General features: G+C 38.7%; 1 protein-coding gene across 4 annotated transcripts in view; it reads right to left on the minus strand.

Annotated features, from left to right (window-relative positions):
- Positions 1-26,082, minus strand: part of TAF4B (TATA-box binding protein associated factor 4b) — a gene marked incomplete at both ends in the record, with an annotated part of 134,242 nt that overhangs the window by 34,754 nt on the left and 73,406 nt on the right. For all 4 annotated transcript variants that reach the window (XM_080714456.1, XM_080714457.1, XM_080714455.1 and 1 more), the window contains 4 exons: positions 3,338-3,394; positions 10,746-10,871; positions 16,955-17,085; positions 21,463-21,632. In XM_080714456.1, coding sequence (XP_080570582.1) covers positions 3,338-3,394; positions 10,746-10,871; positions 16,955-17,085; positions 21,463-21,632 — 484 coding nt within the window. The remainder of the gene's footprint in view (positions 1-3,337; positions 3,395-10,745; positions 10,872-16,954; positions 17,086-21,462; positions 21,633-26,082) is intronic.

Here is a 26,082-nt window from a genome sequence, read left to right on the forward strand (position 1 = left end):
AAATGTTTGAATTACAGGGATATCCAGACAATTTGTCAGACAATACTAAGGTGGGTTTTTTTTTGTTGTTTTGGGGTTTTTTTTTTGGTGGTACTGGGGTTTCTGGAAGCCCTTCTACCTCCGGGCTACACTCCCAGACCTATTTTATATTTTTATTTGGAAACAGGGTCTCTTAAGCCAGCACGGCTGGCTTCGAACCTGCGCGATCCTGTCTCTGCCTCCCAAGTGCGGGGATCACAAGCGTGCACCACCACGCCCGGCCAATACTTAGGTTTTCAAGTAGATAAATAACTTGTAAGGTCATTCAGAACTGTATACAGCAGCAACTACTTCATGCCTAGGCTGGAGGCAAACCCAAAGACAGCCTTTTTTTTTTTTTTAAAGTACCAAATGACAAAATTTGAAATAGGAAAAGTGAAGAGAAATTATTTTACTTTCCTAAAAACCTGTCCAATTTAATACAATTTGTCCTCATACCTGGAATGCAAAGAAGAAATGAAGTCTCTAAGCCTCTATTAGAGAAAAGAAAGACCTCAGGGAGATGACAGAGATGAAGACTCGAGTCCTTCCTGGTGTGGTAGCCCACGCTCCTAATCCCAGTACTTGGGAGACTGAGGTAAAGAGGATAACAAGTTTGTGGCCAGACTCAGCAACTCTGCCCTCTGTACCTCAGTGAGACCCTGTTTCAAAATAAAGAATAAGAAATAGGGCTGGGGGTGCAGCTCAGAGGTAGAATGCCCCTGGGTTTAATCCCCAGCCAAACACACACATACTTCCTTCCTCCTTCCCTTCCCTCCCCTCCCTTTGAAGGCAAACATGGATTATGAAGGCGATCCAGGTTGCGATTTAATATTTATGTGAAAAATATAATTACTGAAACATTTACAGCATCAATAAAGCCCGTAACTTCTTTAAACAGGTTTTGGAGTTCTGCATTTATCTATTTCCTGTAATGAACTTGGTAGGTAGGTAGGTAGGTAGGTAGGTAGCTACCTTAGAAAGAGAAAAGCCACGTGGTTCTAAATCAAGCATCCTTCAGGAATCTGTGCTAATTTTCCCAACTCAACAAAGAAAACGTCTCAGATGGTCAAATACAGAAAGAATAACAAACCAAAGAACTGTAGTTTATACATAGGTGATACTGATTGGTGTATAACCTCACAAATTCAACTCAATATTAAGGTAGAAACAATATTTATACATTTAAACAAAACATGGCTTCCCTGTGTGTGTTTCTGAATGAGAGCTCCCTTCGAACCTTATGGTTGCTAACAGCTCTGGGGACAGAAGGATAATAAAAATGACAATATTTAACTTTCAAACATTTGCAACTAATACACAATGTCTCTGTTTTGGACCAGAGCCAATGTATTTGATTCCTTTTTTGATCAAAGAGGACTTACAGTAGGAAGCAACTAGAAAACTTTCAAAATTCTTTTAAAAGAAATTATATTGAGTTCTTTTAATCTTGCTTAAAAGAAAAACAAATAGAGGTGTAAAGGGAGAAAAAAGACAGGTTTGCTACCATCTGTACACAGTAAGAGGCATATTTTGTTTTGTTTCTCTCAATATTCTTTGAAAACTGCTGTCCACTTATTCTTTCCTCAGGGAATAATTAAACACAACACTAAGAAATATCAAACAAAACAATCCCATACAAAACTGAAGGAAAAAAATGAATCTAAGATACAGATGTTTGCAAAGGTGTATGAAGGATAGACAGGATGAGATCTTTAAGGTTAAAAGAGTAAGCTTTTAAATATGTTTTTCAAAAGAGTTACAATTCAAAGTGAAATAAGCATCCGATCAGCCCTTAATTAAAACAAAAAGATATTCATGATTTAGAGCAATAATAGTTTGAATATCCCCAAGGATCCTATCATATCAAGTCAGTTTTGCTTAAAGAGAATAAGTACAGTTCTCAAGTTAATACTTTCAGATAAATTGCCCACCGAAAGAAATTAGAATGGAAAATATTTTGTTGAAAATAAAATAATTCTGGTACCAAGCCTTTTTAATGTTCCCTTTCTAGCACTCTCCCCTGACCTCGATATCCCTCTACCCAGAGTTTATATTTCTTCCTTTCTGTTAATGAAACCCAACACATTGATTTTAAGGATCTTACTAGATTTCCATTTGTTTTGCCTCAGCTCCTACATTAATCCAAACAATAAGGGCCTTTAAACATTCATAAATAACCTGCCGCTGCTGGCACCTAGGAGCCAAGTGCACAATGTTGAGCAACAACGAATTTCATAGTTCAAGAGGCACAGTTAAGGAAAAAGGTTGCTCAGAAATCTCTCTTATTTAGCACAAAGATCCTTAAAAATTGCATGAAATCAGTCAAGTAACTATAGAAACCAATTTCTTCAGCTCCATATCACACGTCTCACACCTCAATTGTCTTTATTATCGTCTGCTGTCAGATCCTTAATCAGAAATGTGAACAGGCTTGATGATTTATTCAGGAAGGAAAAGAATCTGTAGGTCAAGTGAAAAATTTCACACACACACACACACACACACACACACACACACACACACACACACATCTTCAACCTTAGGTACTTTCATTTCATTCTGTTCTCAGCAGCTCTGGGGGCAACTCCAGTGAGATCCAATATTAAGGCTCAATTAAAATAAGCTCCAATTAGTGGAGCTTTTTTCTCTGGGGCTAGAAAAGTCAGGAAATGGATATTGGGAAATGTAAAAAGTCAGCTACTGAGAGGAGGCTGCAGACATAAATGAACTTATTTGTTGATTTCTACAGTTGCTATGCAGAGGCCTCTGGGAGTAAAAGCTTAACCAGTCTAAGCTATAAACTAAAACCCCTGCAGCTAAACATGAACTGTGTGAAACAAGGGCTCCATTCCAGAACAGAAAACTGCTGGGCCCAGAAAATTAAAAGCCAGAGGCGTTTTCCATTTAAAACTAAATCCCAGTACCGCCTCCCAGCCAAAGAATTATAAGCAGTATCAGATTTACAAAACGAACAATTACCCTGGAAAAATGTAGCCTATTGTACAGTCCCAGATGCTAAATCTCAAAAGTTTCTTTTTTTTTAAAATCCCACGATATATTCCTCCAAGTACACTGCTGTAGTTTACAAAGAGCCATTTCTAGACAGGCCTAAGCCTTGAAAGTAAATTTTAAAAAGAGAGCACATAACTCATTGACCTCATTTGAAGGACTGCCCTTGCCTTCAGCAGTTCCTGTCCTTCCCCAAGGCTTCTGCAAATGGTATGCAACAGCAAAATAAACCCTGACCTAATTGCCAGGAGAGAGCTGCCAACCTTCCCTCAAACACAAAGGCAAGCGTGTAACTTGAAAGTCCTACCTCTTTGGCTTTCTGCTTTAATCTCAGCTGTTCTGGATCTTCTTTATTGGAACGGCTCTATCAAAGGAAAAGAAATTTTTAATAGAAATTACTAAACAGATAGTTGCTATTAAATATTTAACAAATGACAATTTCTCTTGTGATTGAAAGCCCTAGCTCCCAGGGCAATGCCCCAGTCCAGCTTCCACTCCCCCGCTCCTCATCTAGGCTGCTGCAGCAGTTCTAGCCTGGAGGAAGTTTATCTTGAAAATGATGCTAACAAAGTCAGTCAGGTCCAGTTGAGGCATGACGTTGTTCTTGCTGAAACACTGCAAACTAAAAAATGGATGGTATGGCTGGAGAAAAAAGAAAAGAACTGTTGGCTCAAAGTGGATGAAAACAACACTGGCTCATCTTTGGGTAAAACTACTTTAGAAAAACATATGATATCTTAAGGACTATTAAATCAAGAACTTGACTAACCTTCAACCAAATCTCTCTTTTAAAAACAATATTTCTAAGAGAGTAAGTAGGATATATTCCAGCATTCTCATTAGCATATCTTTAGCCATTCTATATCCTTTATTTCTGCCTAGAATTCTAGGCAGAAATAAATGTTAATAATGTTTCTTAGTGTCACATGTCACTTATCATGGTACAGGACTGTTATATAACAGTTATCGTATACTTTAAAAAGTTATGATGAGCTGGGCGTGGTGGCGCTCGCTTGTAACCCCGTGCTTGGGAGGCGGAGACAGGAGGATCATGCGGGTTCGAAGCCAGCCACGCTGGCTTAAGAGACCCTGTTTCCAAATAAAAATATAAAATAGGTCTGAGAATACAGCCTGGAGGAAGAAGGGCTTCCAGGAACCCCAGTACCACACACACACACAAAAAAAGTTATGATGAACAAAAGTTTCTGATACTGTGAACATTTGTTCACTAGAAAACATGCTTGGGATAGGTATGTACTTTTTCTCATGCTAACAGAATTACTAACTTCTACATATGCGAGCATTTGTTCTGTAAAAAATGCAACCTTAGCTAACACAAAGACAGCTAACAAGATAAAAACTAATAGTATTTTCCATTTAGTAAGTTTAACTGATATTTTTTATTGATTGACCAATACTTTTTAAAAGGTAAACATAAGAGATGGAAGACTTCCTTTGTTAAAGGAAAGCACAAGGCCATTAAGAGTGGCTTCATTCTTAAATACCTACACAAAATTCTACTCAAAGTAACTGTGTGTGTGTGTGTGTGTGTGTGCGCGCGCGCGCGCGTGTGTGTGTACTGGGAATTCAAACCAAGGACACTGCACCCCTAAGCTACACCCCCAGTCCCTTTCATTTTTTTGTTTGGAAACAGGGTCTCAACTGGGTTGCTAAGAGTCTTGCTGTGCTGCTGAGGCTTGTCTCCAATCTGAGATCCTCCTGTCTCAACCTTCCAAGTACTAAGATTATAGGATGCCGTACCATGTCTGCCTTAAAGTTGGTAATTTTTAAACTTCATCTTAGCCCAAACTAAGATAGAAGAGAATAAGTATGTGCATATATATGCTTACACACAAATAATGCATGTGTATACCTATATGTGTATGTATGACTCTCTTTGTTACAGTATAAAATGGGCACCTTGGGGTATTATATCTCTGTCAGTTATCTACTATTTATTGTTCACCCATACTACAGATATTACTCTAAGTGCCACTGTTCTAGGTCTTGGAGATACAGAGAAAAAAATAACTAAAGTTGCTTTTTTTTTTTTTTTGGTGGTACTGAGGGTGGAACCCAGGGGCTTTTCTACCTCTGGGCTATACTCTCAGACCTATTTTATACTTTATTTGGAAACAGGGTCTCACTCAGTTGCTGAGAGCCCCACTAAGTAGCTGAGGCTGGCTTCGAACCTGTGTGATCCTCCTATCTCAGCCTCCTAAGTGCTGGGATTACAAGCGTGCGCCACCAGGCCCAGCTCTGAGTAACTTACATTTTAAGAAAAATAAAAAAATAAACAATTTTATAAAAATTAAACATATGACATGTGAAACATTTTAGGTAGTACAAATAAAACAAACAACAACAACAAAACAACAAAGCCCAAGAGCAAGAGGACAGTAGTAGTCTAAGATGTCTTGTTAAGTAGTCTAGCTAAGGTGATACGGTGATAGGAAAGGCATCTCTGATGGGCGACATTTGAGTAGTGGCCCGAATGAGAAGAAAGAAGCAGTCATGCAAAGATCTAGGGGAGGAACAGTCCAAGAAAAAAGCAGACTAGCAAAGCCTTAAAATGGGAACATGCACAGCTGAGGACAGAGAAGTCCCATGTGATTCAAACACAGCAAATTTAAAGAAAAGACTGGTGACCACGTAGTGCTTTGACAAGGAGCGGAGCTCGTTCTAGTTACAGTTATGACAACCGAGCACCGGAGGGTTTACAGCATAGAATGAGACGCACCAAGGTGACACTTCCACAGGAGTAGGCCGCGCCCCTACTGCACTGCAGGGACTCAAGACCAAAGGCAGCGGCACCCAGTGCAGGGAGGAGCTGCTCCAGAGCAGCTGCTATGGCTAAGAGAGTGAAGGAGAGAGACGGTGAACTGGCACAGAAGATGACAACAAGTGCTTAGACATGAAACGGTTTCCAGAAACAAAGCCTCCCAGATGTGCTGATGGACTGAATGCAGGATGTAAGTAAAGAAAGGAAACAAGGATGATGCCTAGGATCCTGGCGTATGCAACAGGGGGATAGTAATCCAACTCTCTGAGAGGGGAACATGCTAATGAAGAGCAGATTTGACAGAAGAGAACTCAACGCTCAGTTTTAAACGCCTCATTAGAAGTCTATATCCCAAGCCCGGCACACTCCGTGCACTTAAGAAACAAAACGAGGTGTGGCTAAAGCGGAGGGAGAGGAGAGGGAGGCTCGTGTGGAAAAGTCGGGATTTTACTTTACGTGCAACAGGAAGCCACTGAAGGCTTTTTGTTTTGTTAGAATACATTGTTTTGACAATAGCATGATGAGGAGATTGTAGAAGGGAGGAGAAATCAGGTGTTATAAAGGTCCATGTGAAAGATGTTTTAGGCTGGAGTGGTGACAATGGTTATGAAAAGAAGATTAGTACATTTTGGAAATGAATAGGAAATGAACTGAATGTGGGGAGAGGAGAGAGACATTGATAACGGATGCCTAGGTTTTGTGGCTTGAACATCAGAGTACATGACTTTAAGTCATTAAAAAAAATCAGATAGAAAAGGTTAGACTGACTTCCGGGAAGATGGCGACCGAGAAAAGCGGGGCTTAAGAGCCCCGCTAACAACAAATTTCCATTACCACAAAATCAGCGCCTTTCAAAGACAGAAAACAACATCACCAGAGAAACAAAAAAAATCACCAGGCTCCAGAGAGAAAGCGGACTGAGAACAGAGCCACAGAGGAGATCCTCACACCCGAGGACGCGGCAGCAGTGCCATACTGCCGGCGGCACCGGCGAATTCACGGGACGGCCACAGCAAGCCGAGGGGAGCCGCTGTGGAACAGCCAGGCGGGATTTCTCGGCGCAAGGGCATCTAAAGCTCCCAGTGGCTGAGCTCAGCACACGCTGCAGGGATTCAGAGTGGAAATCAAAACCAAGAAAAAAAACGCCAGCCCAACAGCCGAGGGCGTAGCAGCGGCGCCATATTGCCACCGGCGGCAACAGCACCGAATTCACCGAATTCAGTACAGCTACATCTGCGTACTCAAGAACAGTGAGTCAAATTGTGGGCCACAGCGGAGAAATCCCAGTACTGTACTCACTGGGACTTGACCCAGTGGGAGAGGGGCGGTGGCAGAGATATCACACCATAGGAGAACGTGCAACCTGGCACCCCCCATAGTCTAAAGCAGCCTCTATCGACTCTCTGGGTTGGAGACTCTGTGATACAACCCAGTAAAGGAGTAGTGGGGTCTGATATACTACTGACTCGAGATCCAGAGCACCTTAAGTGAAGTCATAGTGACCCAAGGGAAGAACCCAGAGAAGGCACAAACATCTGAAATCATGGGAAAGAGGAATAATACTGGAGCAATGAATGCTCACAACCCCACAACATCAGAACCCGATAAAACAGAAAATCAGAGATTTCTAGAAGATCAAATCAGGAAAATAACTGTAGAAATAATAGAGGTGCTTCGAAAAGAACTCAGAGAAAGCCAAAAAGAGATAAAGGATGCAATTAATGAAGTAAAGGCCTCAATTCAAAGCACAAACAACCGATTAGAACACATGGAGAACAGAATCTCGCTCTTAGAAGATGATCATTCCAAAAATGAACGCATAGTTTCTAATCTAGGAAAAAATATCCGACAGCAGGAATCTGATATTGAAGAAATATGGGCCCATTTTAAGAGAGCTAACCTAAGAATAATTGGAATAGAGGAGGGAAAAGAAAGTGAAACCAAAGGGATCAACAATCTCTTCAAGGAAGTAATAGCAGAAAATTTTCCAAACATAGAGCAAGAGGTCGATACGCAGGTCCAGGAAACGTATAGAACTCCCTTTAGACAGGATCGAAGAAGAGGATCCCCACGCCACATAATTGTCAAAATGACCAATGTGGAAGCCAAGCAGAGAATCTTAAAGGCAACAAAAGCAAAGGGCCAAGTGACATTCAGAGGCAAACCAATTAGAATCACTCCAGACTTCCCAAACCAAGTTATGAGAGCCAGAAGGGCTTGGAGTAACATAGTCCAAACTCTGAAAGAAAACAACTTCCAGCCAAAAATTTCCTACCCAGCAAAACTTTCTATCAAATTAGATGGAGAAATAAGAAGCTTCCATGACAAACAGAAACTGAAGGAATTTATGTCTTCAAAACCAGCACTAGAGAAAATACTCAAAGAGATTAACTACAAAGAAGAAATAGGTAGCACACATCAGAACCAGAAAAACAAGATTTTCCATCCAACAGACAACTAAGATTGGTTATCTGTGGAGATTCATTATTTATGTTAGTCTTTTACCTATCTCTAAAGGGTATTGTTTGCCTCTATTGTTGTTAATTTTTAGGATTTCTAGTTGGAATATTAATATACCTTCAGATATAGCATTTGGAAATATTTTATCCCATTCTATTAGTAACTGTTAACTCTGTTTACATTGTCTTTGGATATACAATATTTTTTTTATTTTTTAGGGAGTTTGTATACTCTTCTGTTGCCTGTGCCATTGAAATCATAACCAAGAAATCACTGCCAATTTCAATGTTGTGAGGTTTTATGACCCAGATTTTCTCCTAAAAGTTTATAGTCTTAAGATTTATATTTAGGTCTTTTATCTATTTTGAGTTAATATTTGTATATGGGATTAGGTAAGGGTCCAATTTTATTCTTTTCCATGTAATTATTATTTTTCAACAATATTTAGTTAAAAGATTATTATTCCCACCACCAAATGTTCATGGAAACCTTGTCAAAAATAACTTGACAATATAGGGAAGAATTTAGCTCTAGGCTTTTATTTAACTCCAATGGTTTATATATCTGACTTTAGAATAGTACTACACTGTTTCAATTATTGTAGCTTTATATGGTTTGAAATCAGAAAATATACATCTTCTAGCTTTGTTCTTTTTCAAGATCGTTGTGGGTACCTAGAGTCCATATTCCATATTAGGATAGATTTTTTTTTCTGAAAAATAAATATATAAATATATGATAGTTTCACCTAAAAAATAGAAAAAATAGATTCTCTGGTAAGAAAGAAAGCAAAAGAAATATTGAAATGTTATCTTTAAGTCATCAAAAGCTTGGTATCAGACAAATGAAACTGTTATGTGAGATTATCATTTTTAATTTTTGATAAATTGCTATAATACTAGATGTCAATCACTAAGCCAAGCATGGGAGGGAGGGATAGGGAGAGAATGGGGTGGGGATCGGGTGGGGGCTGACTGGGCAATGTGTGCATGTATGTCTACAAAAATATGTATCCCACAATGATGTATGAATACAGTGCACCAATTAAAAATAAAAAAATAAAAAATTAAAAAATTTAAAAAAAAATCAGATGAATCCAGCTTGAGGAATATTCTACAGAAGACCTGGACTCTTGTTCCTTCAAAGGCATGAAGGAACAAGATAGACTGAGACTGACTAAAGGAATCCAAAAGGGGTGACAAATAACAAAATACGTATTCATGAGTGAAAAATGAACATGAGTGGAAAAGAGACACAGTTGAAGCAACTGGTGGAATAAGAATGAGAGTACACGCAACCGATGAGAGTTACAAGGCTGTCCTCATGACTTGGAGGGTTACAAAGGAGAATGTCCTTATTTTCTCAAAAAGCATACTAGAATGTTAATAGTGATGGGACATCAGGTCTGACGACTACTTTCAAATTGTCCCCCCCCAAATTAATTAATTTCAAAATAAAAAATTAAAATAATTGGGGCTGGGGCTATAGCTCGGAGGTAGAATGCCCTTGGGTTCAATCCCCAGTTCTAAAATCAAACAAATGAACAATTCTAAAAAGAGGAAAGGAAAATGGGTGTATATATGAACAAACTAAAGAGAGAGAGAGAGAGAGAGTGAGTGTGTGTGTGTGTGTGTGTGTGTGTGTGTGTAGAAAGGGTAGGTAAGAAAGTAAAAGTAGAGCAAAAGCAGCAAGATTTAGAAATGTAGGAATGGGGAGAGGGGCTAAGAATGTACAGTTCTAATTAACTTCTTGATAAGTATAAATTAAAATTTTAAGTTTTTAAAAAAGTAAATGGAGCGTATTAGGAACAAATACTCTTCTATGCGGAAGCTTCCAAGAATGTTAGAAACTAAAACTAAAGTGCTCAAAACATGAATTAAGAGTCTAGTGCTCAGCTTTTTTCTTTCACGGATCCTAAGCTTATGGAGCAGTGTAGAGCTACAAACAGCAAACTAGAGTGTAATTGAACTTTATTCCATTTGGCACTAATAGTCCTGGGAAATATTTAAATAAAGGAGAAAAGAAATAAAATGAGAGTTCCACTCATTCTCCACGTATTTTATATTTTCTTGCATATAAATTCTTCCTAATTTTAAGCCAAACTTTCCTATCTACTTTCTAAATTTTTCCTTATCAACTGCAATCTGGCACATATCAAATTATATCCTTAAAAAAACCCTGAAAATTTTACAAAACATTTTTACCTGGGAGGTGGAGGTGGGTGGCTAGGTATGATGCCAAACACGCAGAAAGTAAGAGGGAAGAGACAAAAGATCATGACTCTTTAAACTAAATTAACTGAAAGCCACTGTACCACACCACCCTGGCTGCGAGACATTCTATTAGTAATTTCATTGTAAGAAATCCTCCAGAGAAATCTAAGGGCTTAATAAAACCAAGACAGTCTACCAATGCCGAAGCAACCCTGGCCTCACTGTCAGGCTCGGCTCACTCCTCAGCACACAGGCCTTACCTTGGCAACTTTAAGTAACATTTCTCTTTCCTCTAAATCCTTTCTTTGTTTCTCCAGTTGATCCAGCTTTTCAAGAAATTTGAGCTGTGACCTGGTATCACTAGACAGGATGTAATTTTCACTTGCCTGGGGAAAAAAAAAAGTTTCATGATATTCCTGGGCAATACATTCCTCATTAGGTATTATTATAGATGAACTAAAGGCAGAAACATCAACAAAAATAGAAAACTAATTTTACAGGTAATTTTATCTGTTAAACAAACTTAACAAAACAGAACTAGGAACATTTATCATTCTTAAAACTTGAGAGATGATTAAGCATTCATATTTCAAAGAGATTTTTTATTAAACCTCACTGGGAGATGAGGAAAGGAATTAACGAGCCAAGCAGATCCTAACAACAGGAGAAAGAATGCAAGAGGGTTTACTATTTAACTATGATTTAAATCTTTTTAGTTAAATTATTGTCTTTCTTAGCAGACTTTATATAAGAAATTAAACTTTGGGCCTTTGAAGACAAAAATAAATAATCTCATCAAAAGTATACAGATGATGAAAGTTATTATTCTGGTTCCTATGGTTGAATTGGTTTAACTTTGACAAATAAATATAACTTCTCTCTAAATAAAACATCAAATGGCAAGCAGTAAAATCCTGAAACCTTATTTTGAGGATTCCCTTAAAATACAAATTTAGGTAAAAACAGTAGTCAAAGAAATTAAGTATATAATTTATAAATGAGAGCCATTACAGAGAATTAAAATTATTCGTTTTTATTTTTCCATAAAATGCTAAAATTCAAATTGTCTTTTTATCCTGATACACTCCAATAAAAAAAAAAAAAACAGTGCTTTACAATCTAAATATTTTCTAGTTTTCTTCACCTAAGGTTACCTATCTGCATTCTACATAAATGTGTGTATCTGGTTTGCTGGGGAAGCAGGGGTGGGGCAGGGAGGAAGAAGGGAAATCTTCCCAATCAATATATATTTTTCATGCTGGATGTGCTAGTGCAAGCTTGCAATCCCAGTACTTGGGAGGCTAAGACAGAAGAATCACAGGTTTTGAAACCAGCCTCAGCCATTTAGTGAGGCCCTCCTCAACTTAGTGAGACCCTTTTCAAAATAAAGAATAAAAATAGGGCTGGAAGTGTACTTCAGAGACAGAATGTCCCTTTTCCTTATTTATTTATTTATTTATTTATTTATTTATTTATTTATTTATATATTTATTGGTACTGGGGATGGAATTCAGGGCATTCTACCTCCAAGCTATATCCCCAGCCTTGATTTTTATTCTTTATTTTGAAACAGCGTCTCAATGAATTGCAAAGGGCCTCACTAAGTAGCTGAGGCTGGCCGCGAACCCGGATCCTCCTGTTTCTGCCCCCCAAATGCTGGGATTACAAGCATGTGCCACCATGCCCAGCAAATGTCCCTGTTTCAATCCCCAGTACCACACACATACACACACACTATTTTTATTTTGAGACAGAGTCTCAGGTCTTTTTGTTTAGTTGTATGCAGTATTGGTGATTGGATATACAGGTGCTCTGGCACTCTGTAAGGGAGCTATATTCCCAAACCTTTTTATTTAGTTTTTGTGACAGGTTCTTACTAAGTTGTCAAGGCTGGCCTCAAATTTGCAATCATCCAGCCTCAGCCTTCAGAGCTGGGATTACAGGAGTGAAACACCACATCCCATTTCCCAATCAATATTAAAGACCCTGTTATACACTCATCTCAGTATTTCAGAAATATGAAGAGCCAGGCATGGTGGCACACGCTTCTAATCACAGCGCTTGGGAGGCTGAGACAGGAGGATCACACAGGTTCGAATCCAGCCTCAGCTACTTAGTGAGGCTCTCAGCAACTTAGTGAGACCCTATTTCCAAATAAAGTATAAAATAGGTCTATAAAATAGGTCTGGAAGTATAGCCCGGAGATAGAAAAGCCCCTGGGTTCCACTCCCAGTACCACCAAAAAAAAAAAAAAAAGAAAAGAAAAGAAATATGAAGGAGACTATACAGTTGAAAACTGAGACATTTAGTTCAATGGTCAGTGTCTGGCCTGGAAATCAGGACATAGCACCACCTTCATCTTTATTTCATCCTCCAGCTTGTGCTTGAGTAAATTAACTGGGTCTGAGAGATTTCATCTGTCCAAGATTCTTTTTAAATTAAATTTTTATTGTTGGTATTTTACTGGATCAAAAGAATATTACACAGTTTAAGGAAGAAGGATGTATTAGTATTATTTTACTTCATACTTAATACAAAAAGAATTCCCAAATGTTTTTTAAAGCTATGCAATACAAAATAGAATATGGAAGACTTTATAGGCAAAACAGAGGTTAGACCATAGTAACGGTGGCTTCTTAAATATGTTGTTTGCATTTTTGTGTTCAGACGCTCTGAAGATAATTTATTGACAGGATTTAATGTTAAAGGGACACAAATACTAAATCAAAAAGGAGCATAGACTTTCTAAATCTTAACCTTATTACATGTTAAGAATATTGTTCTCTCCCACCTCAGATATAACTAGCTTGGTGGCTCACTCCTGCAATCCCGGAACTTGGGAGACCGAGACAGAAGGATTGCTGGTGTAAGGACAACCTCAGAGGTAGATGTCCCTGAGTTTAATCCCCAGTATCACACACACCAAAACAAGTTAACCCCAATCTAATCAAGTCCCATCCACTCTCCGCAGGCCTAACTGAAGACTCCATGCATCAGGGGAGTGTGACTTTACAATGTTAGGGCCTGCTACATACTAAAGGGCTTAGAATGAAAATACAATGGCCTGTGCCCAAATGATCCCATCTAAAGGAACCACTACAATACCTTTCAACTAGAAAACAGTAACACCCCTCCGCAGCCACAGGCATAGAGAAGGCTTTAATACAGCTCCAGTGTGAAAACACGGGGCATCAAGATCCAGAGCTTGTCCTGTGTGTCACTTCCTTACATAAATCTCAGTTACTGCTCTTATGATCAGAGAATTATACCTAACCAGGTAAAAGATTACCAGAAGTAAATTGTTTAGAGTAGAAAGAGATGGTGGAATATCACTTTTTAATAATAAACTCATGGAGTAGATTTCCTACATTATACAAATAAAGATAAATCATTGGAGATGAACTAAAATGCTAGGACAGGATTAATGTGTGATACAAAGACAATCAGCACCACACACACAAAATAAAATAAAATAAAATAGGACTGGGGGTGGAGCTCAGAGGTAGAATGTCCCTGGGTTAAATCCCCAGTATCACACACACACACACACACACACACACACACACACACACAACGCAAAAACCCCGCCTTTGGCATGTGTTTTCTTCCAGACACTACTAAATAAACGAGTGCCTGCCCCATTCCTACCAGTCCCTAACCTTCCTTCAACAAGAGAACCCACATGGGTATGGTGGCTCATGCCTATAAAGGTGACACAAGGCTCACAGGTTAGAGGACTGTCTTGGAATGTAGTGAGTCTCTCAGCAACCTAGTGAGACCCTGTTTCAAAACACGTACAACAGAATAAAATGATCACTATTTCTGCCTAAGGAAGGATAAGCCTTTATAACTTTTTACATATGCAAATTTAGGCAGCTGCATTAGCTGTATTGAGAAATGAGTATAGGAAAACATGAGCAAGTAGAAACCAATCAGAACAGGCAGTGTACAAAACAGAAGAGGAAGTGCTACCTTTAAAAGCTAAGTTACTGAGCTCTTCCAGGTGGGGCAGGTACTATCCATTTTACTTGGGGAAACTAAATCCTTGGAATATATGTTTATTGACATACGATTGAAGAATTCCATCTGAAGATTATTCATAATAAAACTTTGAATGGTACTCAGTAAAATTTTCTTCCATACTACATTGTACATACCATATTTTGTATAGCAACTTCCCATTAAAGATGATGTATTTGAAAGGCTGAGAGAGGAAGATCTCAGGTTTGAAGCCAGCGTCAGAAATTTAGCAAGATCACATTTCCAAACAAAAAATAAAAAAGAGTCGGGCATGGTGGCGCATGCTTGTAATCCCAGCATTTGGGAGGCTGAGACAGGAGGATCGTGGTCCGTGGACAGCCTCAGCTACTTAGTGAGGCCCTTTGCAACTCAGTGAGACCCCGTTTCAAAATAAAGAATGAAGAGCTGAGCGTGGTGGTACATGCTTGTAATCCCAGCATTTGGGAGGCTGAGACAGGAGGATGGTGGTTCCTGGACAGCCTCAGCTACTTAGTGAGGTTCTTTGCAACTCAGTGAGACCCTGTTTCAAAAAGAATAACAAATAGGGCTGGGGTTGTAGTTTGGAGGTAGACTGCCCCTAGGTTCCATCCCCAGTACCACAAAAACAAAAAGAAAAAAAAAAAATAGGGCTGGGGGTGTAGCTCGGAGGTAGAATACCCCTGGGTTCCATCCCCAGTCCTGCAATAAATTAAATAAATAAATAAATAAATAACAGGGCTGAGGGCGAAGCCTAGAGGTAGAAGGCCTCTGGGTGCCATTCTCAGTACCACGAGAGAGAAAGAGAGAAAGAGAGAAAGAGAGAGAGAGAGAGACAGACAGAATACTAAACCCTAATAGATGAAATAAGGAAGACCATATTAGAGATAAATGATAGAGAAAATTAAACTACAAGTTGGTTCTTTGAAAAGATCAACAAATTAGTCAGGTATGTGGTGTGCATTTACTCCCAGTACTTGGGAGGCTGAGACAGGAGGATCACATGTTCTTGGGCCAGCCTCAGATACTTAGTGAGGCCTTGCAACAATAGTGAGTCCTTGTTTCAAAATAAAGTATAAAAGCCAGGCGTGGTGGCTCACACCTGTAATCCCTGGGCTTGGGAGGCAGAGACAGGAGGATCGCGCAGGTTCGAAGCCAGACACCCTAGCTTAAGAGACCCTGTTTCCAAAAAAAAAAAGTATAAAATAGGTCTGGGAGTGTAGCCCAGAGGTAGAAGGGCTTCCAGGAACCCCAGTACCACCATAAATAAATAAATAAATAAATAAATAAATAAATAAATAAATAAGTAAATAAATAAATAAACAAACAAACAAACAAACAAATAAATAACAAAGTATAAAAAATAGGGTTGGGTGTAGTTCAGAGGTAGAATGGCCCTGGGTTCAATCTCAAGCACCATGAACACAAACAAACAAACATTTAAAAATATCAATGAAATTGACAAACCATTAGACTAACAAAGTATAAATAATCAGAATCATAAATGAAAGTGGGATCTTTACTACTGACCATACAGAAATAAAATATTATAAACTGTTGTATGACAACAATACTAATACTAGTTTCGTTTTTCCACATCTTTTCTCAAGCTGATAGCATGTTGTTAAGTTGATCCAACAAATTCTCACAAAAATTTATGCAAGGAAGGACTTCAACTATATGTACTTCTCCAAAATACTAAATGAAGCAAAAAGGAAAAAATAAAACAGAATGATTCCTCCAGGGAACTTACCAGTGATGTGGTAGCTGATATTTACCTGTATTCCTTTTAACCTACAGCTAAAAAAACATGGCAATAACCCCTTTTGCAAACTTGAACCATGTAAGTTTACCTCAATACCATCATGTTCAAAATCTAGCTGTCAACATTTCCTGATAAGGAAGATAACCATTCCAGTTTATCTTATTGTTTTTCTTCTAGGTCCATTCTTAAAAATAAACTCTAATCACAAATGTACTTGCCCTTTTTCAAAACTATACATCAAATACATCAAGTGCTTTCACCTTGATAATAGCAAGTCATTTAGTTCATAGCACTAGGGTAGAGACAAGCCATTCTTGGTGCTTTTATTAAAACACCAATGTTAGTAATGAGTAGCACTAGTGTCAGCACTTAATGCAACCCTATAACTTACTAAAAGGAACGGAATGCTAGCAGAGTCCAGAGCTCCAAAGAGAACACAAGTAGCCAATATTTCCATTCTCATACATTCTCCTTCTCAATCAAAACCTTAAGGAAGAGAAGCCTCAGGCAGAACAGATGCATATTCCAATCTAGATCAACACAGAAACTTTGCATGCCATTTCAAGTTCTATTTAACTTTGTCATGTAAGCCAACTAAGAAGTCTCAATTATTCCTTTAAAAATATATTTAGATTATAAGTACGTGCCTCCAAAACTACATTTAATGCTACAGAGATCAGTTTGTACTTCATTAATGACTTCCTTTACCTTGTAAGTAGTCATTCGATGCTGAGCAATTGTAGTCAGTTTTTCGAGAAGGCCTCGTAACCTCTCCTGTGTTGCATGGGAGATCAAGTTCACAGCATCAGAGTTAAGTTCTGTAATGTCATGCTTTTTACCTGTGGTAGCAGAGAAAATCCATTACATGTTTTAGTGGTGGCTGATAATTGAAATAATTAGCACAGCAGGTATTCTGTTCCCCCTGGAAGTCATACCCATTATGAATAAAGGTTTGGAGATTATGATTTTCCTGGTAAAGCCACAACTTCAAAGATCTTAGACATTACATTAATAAAACCTAGCCTGAAGCCTCAGAAAATATAGACATTGTTTCACTTAGCCCCTAGAATCATTCTCCTTGCAAGGTCATTTATAGGACAAAGTTAATAAGAACACAAATCAAGTCTGGTGTTCAGGGAGGAAAATGGTAACTGCAGGAATTAGTGCTGTATTCTGTTAATTTTAGTAATTAAAAAAATAGAAAATTACATTTCACCCTGTTTGACACTGCTAACAATTTACGGCACTTACTTCAATGAATTAGGATTGTGAGTCTCTGGTACAATGTCTTGTCCACAAGACATACCCATATTTTTTGAGCACTCAACTTTACATTTTGCACTAAAATCGTGTTCTGATAAAAGGATCTGGTAATCAATAACAAGTCAAAATGGGTTGAAAGTTTCCTCATTTCACACAACTGTTTGAATATTTTCTCTCTTCTTTGAATAACATTTTCTTCTTTCTGCTAACTAGGGCTAACATTTCAGGAAAACAATTTGGGCCACATACCCAAAGGCAGAGAAGCTCGTTTATAAATCAACCTTACAGGATTTAAATAGTATTTCTCAAGCAAATTAAACCACCTGTATCAACAGAGTTTTGAATCTATACATACAGGGAATTAGGTAGTTCAAATGGCTTTTAAAATATGCTACTCTGATTGTTTTTAACATATATATATATATATGTATATATATGCACAACAATTTTTAAAATACTACTGTTTGATTTCACATGCTAACTTATATGAAGCATACCCATTCTCACCAAAGGGTGACCAATTACAACAAAAATATGCATTAATTAAGTTAATAAGTCTTTAATATATTCTTTGACATCACATAATAAATACTAAACTGTAATTTAAAACATGGTCTCACAGCTGGGTGTGGTGGTGCACGCTTGTAATCCGAATAGTTGGAAGGTTGAAATAAAATTGCAGGTTCCTCAGCTACTTAATGAGACCCTGTTTCAAAATAAGGAATAAAAAAATAGGTGTGGGGTGCAGCTCAGAGGTAGAATGCCCAAGTTCAACACCCAGCACCACAGAAAGAAAGAAAGAAAGAGAGAAAGAGAGAAAGAAAGAAAGAAAGAAAGAGAGAGAGAGAAAGAAAGAAAGAAAGAAAGAAGAAAGAAAGCCAGCCAGACAAGCCGGGCGTGGTGCACGCTTGTAATCCCCGCGCTTGGGAGGTGGAGACAGGAGGATCGCGCGGGTTTGAAGCCAGCCTCGCTGGCTTAAGAGACCCTGTTTCCAAATAAAAAATATAAAATAGGTCTGGGAGTGTAGCCCGGATGTAGACGGGCTTCCAGGAACCCCAGGACCAACAAAAAAGAAGAAGAAAAAAAAAAAGAAAAAAAAAGCACTCTACACTTGGGCATGATGGTGAGCATCTGTAATTCCACTACTTGGATGACTGAGACACCTGGATCACATGTTCAAGGCCAGCCACTGTAACTTAGGGAGACCTTGTTTCAAAATAAAAAGGGATAGGGTAAAGTGTAGAGGTAGAATGCCCCAGGCTTTGATCTCCAGTACCAAGAAATACATAACGGACAATTCCAGGGCCTAGAGAACAAATGTTCTGAAATATCTTTACTAAATTGTTCATAAAACATGATCTATTTAAAGTTACAAAGTTCAATACTATAGGGAAAATCTTCACTTTTAAAGTCAGCATCGCTGATTAAGGAGACTTAATTAGTGCTTACAAATGCTTACTGTATATGACTTAATTAAATGCCTATATAATTTAATTTAGATAACTGGAAAAAAGAACAATGTCATTTAAAATTGAAGTTGAAAAATCAAATTTTCAATAATTGGCAAAATTTGCCATTTCTGATTTTAAGTAATGGTCTTGGTTCTGACATTCTGCAAAGAAGAAATCTTATTTTAAGTAAAAACATTCCTAGAAATACATTAACATCATTACTCTATGGTTTTACTTTTCTTAAAAGGCTTAAGTAATTCAGAAGTTTTTTTTTAAGTTTATGATCATAGTATATGACAAGTTTGTGTTTCATCATTAGCAACTATAAATGCAAATAGTTGTGCACTTATTCTCCTAAATGAGAGGCTGCCAAACTATGGCCAACAGGCCAAATTTTGTCTCTCTTTGTTATTAAGGTTTTATGAAAATATAATTACAAAATATTGAATGTTTTTAATCCTCCCCCAATTCATGCCAAACCTTTATCCTAGCATGATGGTATCTGGAGTGGACTTTTGAGGTTAGAAAATCAAGTCATAAAGACAGAGCCCTAGGAGAGGCCAGAGAACTAACTACCTCTCTTTCTGCCACGTGAGAACACAACAGGAAGATGCCAATCTGAAATTACAAAGAGGATCCTACCAAGAACCTGACTCTGTAGGCACACTGATCTGGCACTTCCAACCTCCAGAACTGTGAGAAATATATATCTGTAATTTAAACCACCCAGTGTACTGTGTTTTGTTAAGCAGCCCAAGCTGAAGAAGACAGCAGTCTTTCCCATTAGTTTATGTGTCATCTATGGTTGTTTTTGTCCTAGGACAGCAGAGTAGAAGAGCTGAGAAAGAGACCATATATGCCACAAAGTGTCAAATATTTACCACCTTGCCCTTTAAGGAAAAAAGTTGCAAATCTCAAGTACTGGATTATTCTAAAATTAAGGATCTGATTTTTATACAGTATAAAATATACATAGGCAAAAAAAGAAAATGGTGGTGGGAGAAGAAGGAAGGAAGAAAGATAGGGAAAATCACAAGCACACTGCAAACAAACATTTTACAGTCAGCTTTTCTTAACTTATCTTTTGAATTACTTGTACATTCTAGTTGTTCATAAATCAATCCCTAATCTAAATGAAAAATGATCCATTTGTATTGCATATGGTAGCTCAAATATTTATTAATTGTGAAGTAGACTTAAAACATGTAACAGTAATAGTTCGCTGTCCTTAAGCATATCACTAGTATATAAAAGTCAGAAACTGTCATATTTCACATTAAGCCTTCAATATAAAAGAAAAAGCTCCTATTCAAGTGTACTTAAAGCTCATTAGTAACTGTACCAAAGTGTAAGAGGGGTGAAGAAAAACTGCTCTCTGTTAAGTCCCAGATTGAAGAAAAAAGAAATGGTATAACTCACACAAAAATCTTTTTACAATCCACCCCCCCCCCCAACCCCTTATACTAAGAATTGAACCCAGGGGCATTCTACCTCCCAAGCCTTTTTCACTTTTTATTTTAAAATAGGATCTTGCTAAGTTGCTCAGATCCTCCCTAAATTGCTGAGGCTGATCTTAAATCTGTAATCTTCCTGTCTCAGCCTTCCATGTACTGAGATTATGGGCATGCGCCACCATATATATATAATTTTACAGTTAATGTAGGGAGACTATAGTAATTTACATGATAGTGAGAGGCTGTGTGTGTGTGTGTGTGTGTGTGTGTGTGTGTGTGTGTGTGTATGTTTTACTGAGGATTAAACCCAGAGACATTCTACCTCCAAGCTACACCCCCCCCCAGCCATATTTATTCTGCAACAGGGTCTTGCTAGGTGGATGAGTCTCGCTACTTGCTGAGGCTGTCCTCTACCCTGTGATCCTCCTCCTCGCTTAGCCTCTCAATACTGGGACCACAGGAATGTGCCACACATCCGCAAGTTTGAGACTGAACCACCAAAGCTCCAGAACAGCACTAGTAGGCTCTTTTCCATTTTCTTTCCCATGATGACGACACCTGACAGTTACTCCGGGACATAGAGAAAACCCTGGTATTCTAACTCAATCCTTTTAAGGTGGGAATAGAATTAAATTGCAGGGTTGAGACAAGGAAAGAGAGACTTGCTCTCAGTCGCTGCTGCTACATTTCATAAATCCAAATATGTGACCCAAGTGTGCCTTTGCACACATATGCCTAAGGGCCAACCAAGGAGGAAAGAGAATAGAAAAAATAACAGTATACATAAATTACATCTTCATGTAAAAACACACGTACACCTATTACCCCTCCAGGAAATATAAGTAAAATACTAACTTTCTAAGCCAGAAACTGTAAGTTATATGATTTAGGTTGTTTAAAATTTCTAAAAAGAACCCCACTGCTTTCTATAATACCCAGGATATCTTGATTACTTCTAGAGACGTATTTAAGCCTCAGAGTTCTAGGCCGTCTCCATTGATATTTTCCCTTAGACATTCATCAGATAAAAAATCATAACTATACTTACCAATGTCTAAAATTCTCTTCTGTAGAGCTCCAATGAAAAGAAATGGCTCATCTTTACATGACTGAATGAGTGTGCCGACTAATTCAGAGTTTGTTGCTAAGATTTGGGCATTTTCTTCACTGAGGTTGACTCCTGCCATGGAAGTCACATCATTGATGTCATCTTCATCTCTAATAGAAAAAAAAAGTTACAGGTTTTGGTGGGGCGTGTATCTGTGTGTGAATGCAGGATTTCAGGAAGCAAAAGAATTAAAGATCTCACGGTATGTGTGTTTTGCTGAGGCTTGAACCCAGGGTCATTCTAGCTCTGAGCTATACACTCAGCCCTATTTTATTTCAACACAGGGTCGCGCTTAGTTGTTGACAGCCTCACTAAGTTGCTGAGGCTGTCTTAGAAGAAGCAATCTTCCTGTCTCAGCCTCCCAAGTACTAGGATTACAAGCATGCACCTTTATGGCCGGCCAGATCTCATAACTAACAGCATTATTTTATATAACGGATCCAGTCAAGAGAAGAAATGAATGGCTATCTTTCCCAATAATCATTTACAATTAACTAGCATCTATAACTAGAGCGCATTTAATATAAAAAGCACATTTAAAATCAGAAGCAAGTTTCTTCTAGAGCCTATCTTCCCTTTTCTGGTAAATGAGATACAATGAATGGAATTATGCTGCGTCATCCACCAATCCTAAGACAAGGAAGAAATGAGGAGAGAGAGCTTTCATTTCATCCAAGATGGTTTAAAACCCCTCAGATTCCCCAGTTCATTCTACCATTCCTGAGTGGCTATAAAAGTCTCATAGGCCTGAGAGGTTCATGCATAAAGGTCCTCAAGAAGCTGCTTACTCAACTAGCTAAGCTGAAATCAAATTGTTAAAACTAGTTTTGCACCGGGCGTGGTGGCGCACGCTTGTAATCCCAGCATTTGTGAGGCTGAGACTGGAAGATCGCGGTTCGCGGACTGCCTCAGTTACTTAGTTAAGAGCCTCTGCAACTTAGTGAGACCCTGTCTCAAAATAAAGAATAAGTAATAGGGCAGGGAGTGTACATCAGAGGTCAAATACCCCTGGGTTCCATCCCCAGACACACACACACACACACACACACACACACACACACACACACACAACTAGTTTTGCTATTCTCCTTTTGACTTCTGGTGTGCTCCTCTATATCAATTGAACACATCGAACCATATCAATAAAAGGTCTATATGTAGCCGGGCGTGGGGGCGCACGCTTGTAATCTCCGCGCTTGGGAGGCAGAGACAGGAGGACCGCGCAGGTTCGAAGCCAGCTGTGCTGGCTTAAGAAACCCTGTTTCCAAATAAAAAAGTATAAAATAGGTATGGGAGTGTAGCCCAGAGGTAAAAGGGCTTCCAGGAACCCCAGTACCACCAATAAAATAAAATAAAATAAAATAAAATAAAATAAAATAAAATAGTCTATATGTGCCAGGCGTGGTGGTGCACGCTTGTAATCCCCATGCTTGGGAGGCAGAGACAGGAGGATCGTGCAGGTTCGAAGCCAGCCTTGCTGGCTTAAGAGACCCTGTTTGTTTCAAAATAAAAATGTAAAAAAATAGGTCTGGTAAAAGGGTTTCCAGGAACCCAAGTACCACACACACAAAAAAAAGGTCTATATAAAAGTATATACCAAGCTGGGCGTGGTGGCACACGCTTGTAATCCCCGCGCTTGGGAGGCTGAGACAGGAGGATCGCACAGGTTTGAGGCCGGCCTCAGCTACTTAGTGAGGCTCTCAGCAACTTAGTGAGACCCTGTTTCCAAATGAAATATAAAATAGGTCTAGGAGTATAGCCCGGAGGTAGAAAGCCTCTGGGTTCTACCCCCAGTACCACCAAAAAAAAAGTATATACCAGGCTTGGTGATGCACGCTTGTAATCCCAGTACTTGGGGAGGCTGAGACAGGAGATCCAGGTTCGCTGCCAGTCCCCAATATTTAGTGAGGCCCTCTACAACATAGTAAGACCCTGTTTCGAATTAAAGAAAATAAAATTGGGCTGGGGTTTAACTTGGAGGTAGAATGCCCCTGGGTTCAATCCCTAACACCACACACACATTCAAAAAAAGTATACACATGTTCACACATACATACACAAGTATAAAGACATACATATAAAATGCAAAATATTTTTAGGCTCCTTGCTTTGTGTCAGAAAAATTCAATAGATGTTGTTTGTTTGTTTGTTTTTTGCAGGTCTGGAGATGGAACCCAGAGGCATTCAACCTCTGAGCTACACCCCCTGCCCAATTTTTTATTCTTTAATTTGAAACAGGGTCTCACTGAGTTGCGGAAAGCCTCACTAAGTAGCTGAGGCTGTTCGCGAACCGCGATCCTCTGGTCTCAGCCTCCCGAATACTGGGATTATAAGCGTGCGCCACCACGCCTGGCTCAATAGATGTTTTTATCTCAAAGAAATGCTGCACAGCTACAGTAGTAAGATTAGTATATATATTTTAGAGTAAAGAGAGGAAAAGACACCAATTATCCCCCCCTACTCCTTTTAGAGTGCTGGAGATTGAACCCAGGCCTGGCAAATGTTGGGCAAATACTCTACTACTGAGCTACACCTTAGCTCTTAGGAGAGAGGAAAGAATACTGAAATTCCATCCTAGCATCCTTCCTGCCGTATGTTATAAAAGGCAAGTTACTGGTCATAGACCAAATCATAACATAATTTAAGCAAATGTGATTATATAAAGACATTTTGCTTCTCTATTGAGTAGGCCAAATGGTTTATCATGTGGCCTGATGTCATCACATTTAGTTATGAGCCTCCTTATGGTAATACATTGGTCTAGAGATAGAAGAATATAATTGTCAGACATATATGAAATGAAGACTTCTAGTGTTCAATTCCAAGAAGCAGTGCACTAGAAGTCAGGGGGGGAAGATCTTATAAACATATAGAAAGAAGCAAACTCAAAAAAGGTGTAAACAAGGTATAAAGTAGAAAGAAAAAAACAATGGTACTATCACCTGAACAGTATATTAAAAACTCAACAAAAAAGGTATGTCTCTGCACTGGGGGGAAAAATAAATCTCTCTAACCACCAAATGAAAGGTGCCTCATAAAGAAAATGGTCAGCTGGGCGTGGTGGCGCACACTTTTATCCCAGTACTGGGAGGCAAAGATAAGGATCACAGGTTCAAGGTGCAGAAACTAAGAGACCCTATCTCAAAAATTTGAAAAGTGGTGCACACTTGTAATCCTAACATTTGGGAGGCAGAGACAGGAGGATCAGGTTCATGGACAGTCTCAGCGACTTAGCGAGGCCCTTTGCAACTCAGTAAGACCCTGTTTCAAAATAAAAAATAAAAAATAGGGCTGGGAGTATAGGTTGGCAGTAGAATGCCCCTGGGTTCTATCCCTAGTACCTCAAAAAATAAAAAATAAAACAATATATGGCTGGTTTAGCTCAGAGGTAGAACATCATGGGTTCAAACCCAAATTCCATGTATATGGAGCACACGCATGCACACGCGCACACCCCCTCCCTTAAAAACAACTTAAAAAAAGAAATAAAATGGTTGAACTCCATCTTGTTAAATATCACAAAAGTACTGTCAAGAGATACGGGATGCTGAGAATGGCTTTAAGAATCAACTTCCCACTTAGGTAAATCAAGTTGAATGTACACATTTGAATATTTAACCGTCTATAGTGTTAGAATGGTAGAAAGTATAAACCTAAACATGGACCAAAATCCAAGTTAAAAAATTATTTTAAAGGGCTTAAGTAGGTCTAGGTATATTCAGCGTTTGTTCAGCATGTGTGAGGCTCTGTTTTTGACTCTGATAATTACAAAAAAAAAAAATCAGAAGACGGAATTTTAAAAATTCTCAAAATGATCAAGTATCCCAAGTGCTAGTTCTAGTTAGAAGTAAAAAGGAGGAGTTCTAGTTAGATAGGAGTAATAAGTCTGGTGTTGTATTATACAAAGTGATTATACAGCTGGGCGTGTTAGCACAAACCCAGCATTTGGGAGGTAGAGACCAGAGGATTGCAGTCTCGCGAACAGCCTCAGCTACTTAGTGAGATCCTTTACAACTCAGTGAGACCCTGTTTCAAATTAAAGAATAAAAAAAGAGGGTTGGAGGTGTAGCTTGGAGGTAGAATGCCTCTGGGTTCCATCACCAGAACCACACACACACAAAAAAAAAAGTGACTATAGACTTCAAAAGAGCTAGGAGAGAGATTTTAAATATCTTTACCACAAAATAAAATGATAAATGTTTGAGCAGACAGAAATAATTACTGATTTGATCATTAAACAATATATACATGTATCAAAATATCACTCAGTATCCTACAAATATGTTCAAATATCACCAATCAATTAAAAAAAACCAAGCACTAGCAAAAAGTCAATTTACTTAAACAGTTTCTTAACATCTTCAGTCCTTATTTTCTACTCTGTATAATGAATAACATAGATGAGCTGTTTTGCAACATTCCTCTCAGCCACTTAAAAGAATGAGGCCAGCCGGGTGTGGCGGCGCACACTTGTAACCCCAGTACTTGGAAGGCTGAGACAGGAGGGCTGCCGTTCTCAGCCTGCCTCAGCTGCTTAGAGAGGCCCTCCGCAACTTACCG

The sequence above is a fragment of the Muscardinus avellanarius genome (genome assembly GCF_963383645.1).
Source record: "Muscardinus avellanarius genome assembly, chromosome: 17".
NCBI classification, from domain to species: domain Eukaryota; kingdom Metazoa; phylum Chordata; class Mammalia; order Rodentia; family Gliridae; genus Muscardinus; species Muscardinus avellanarius.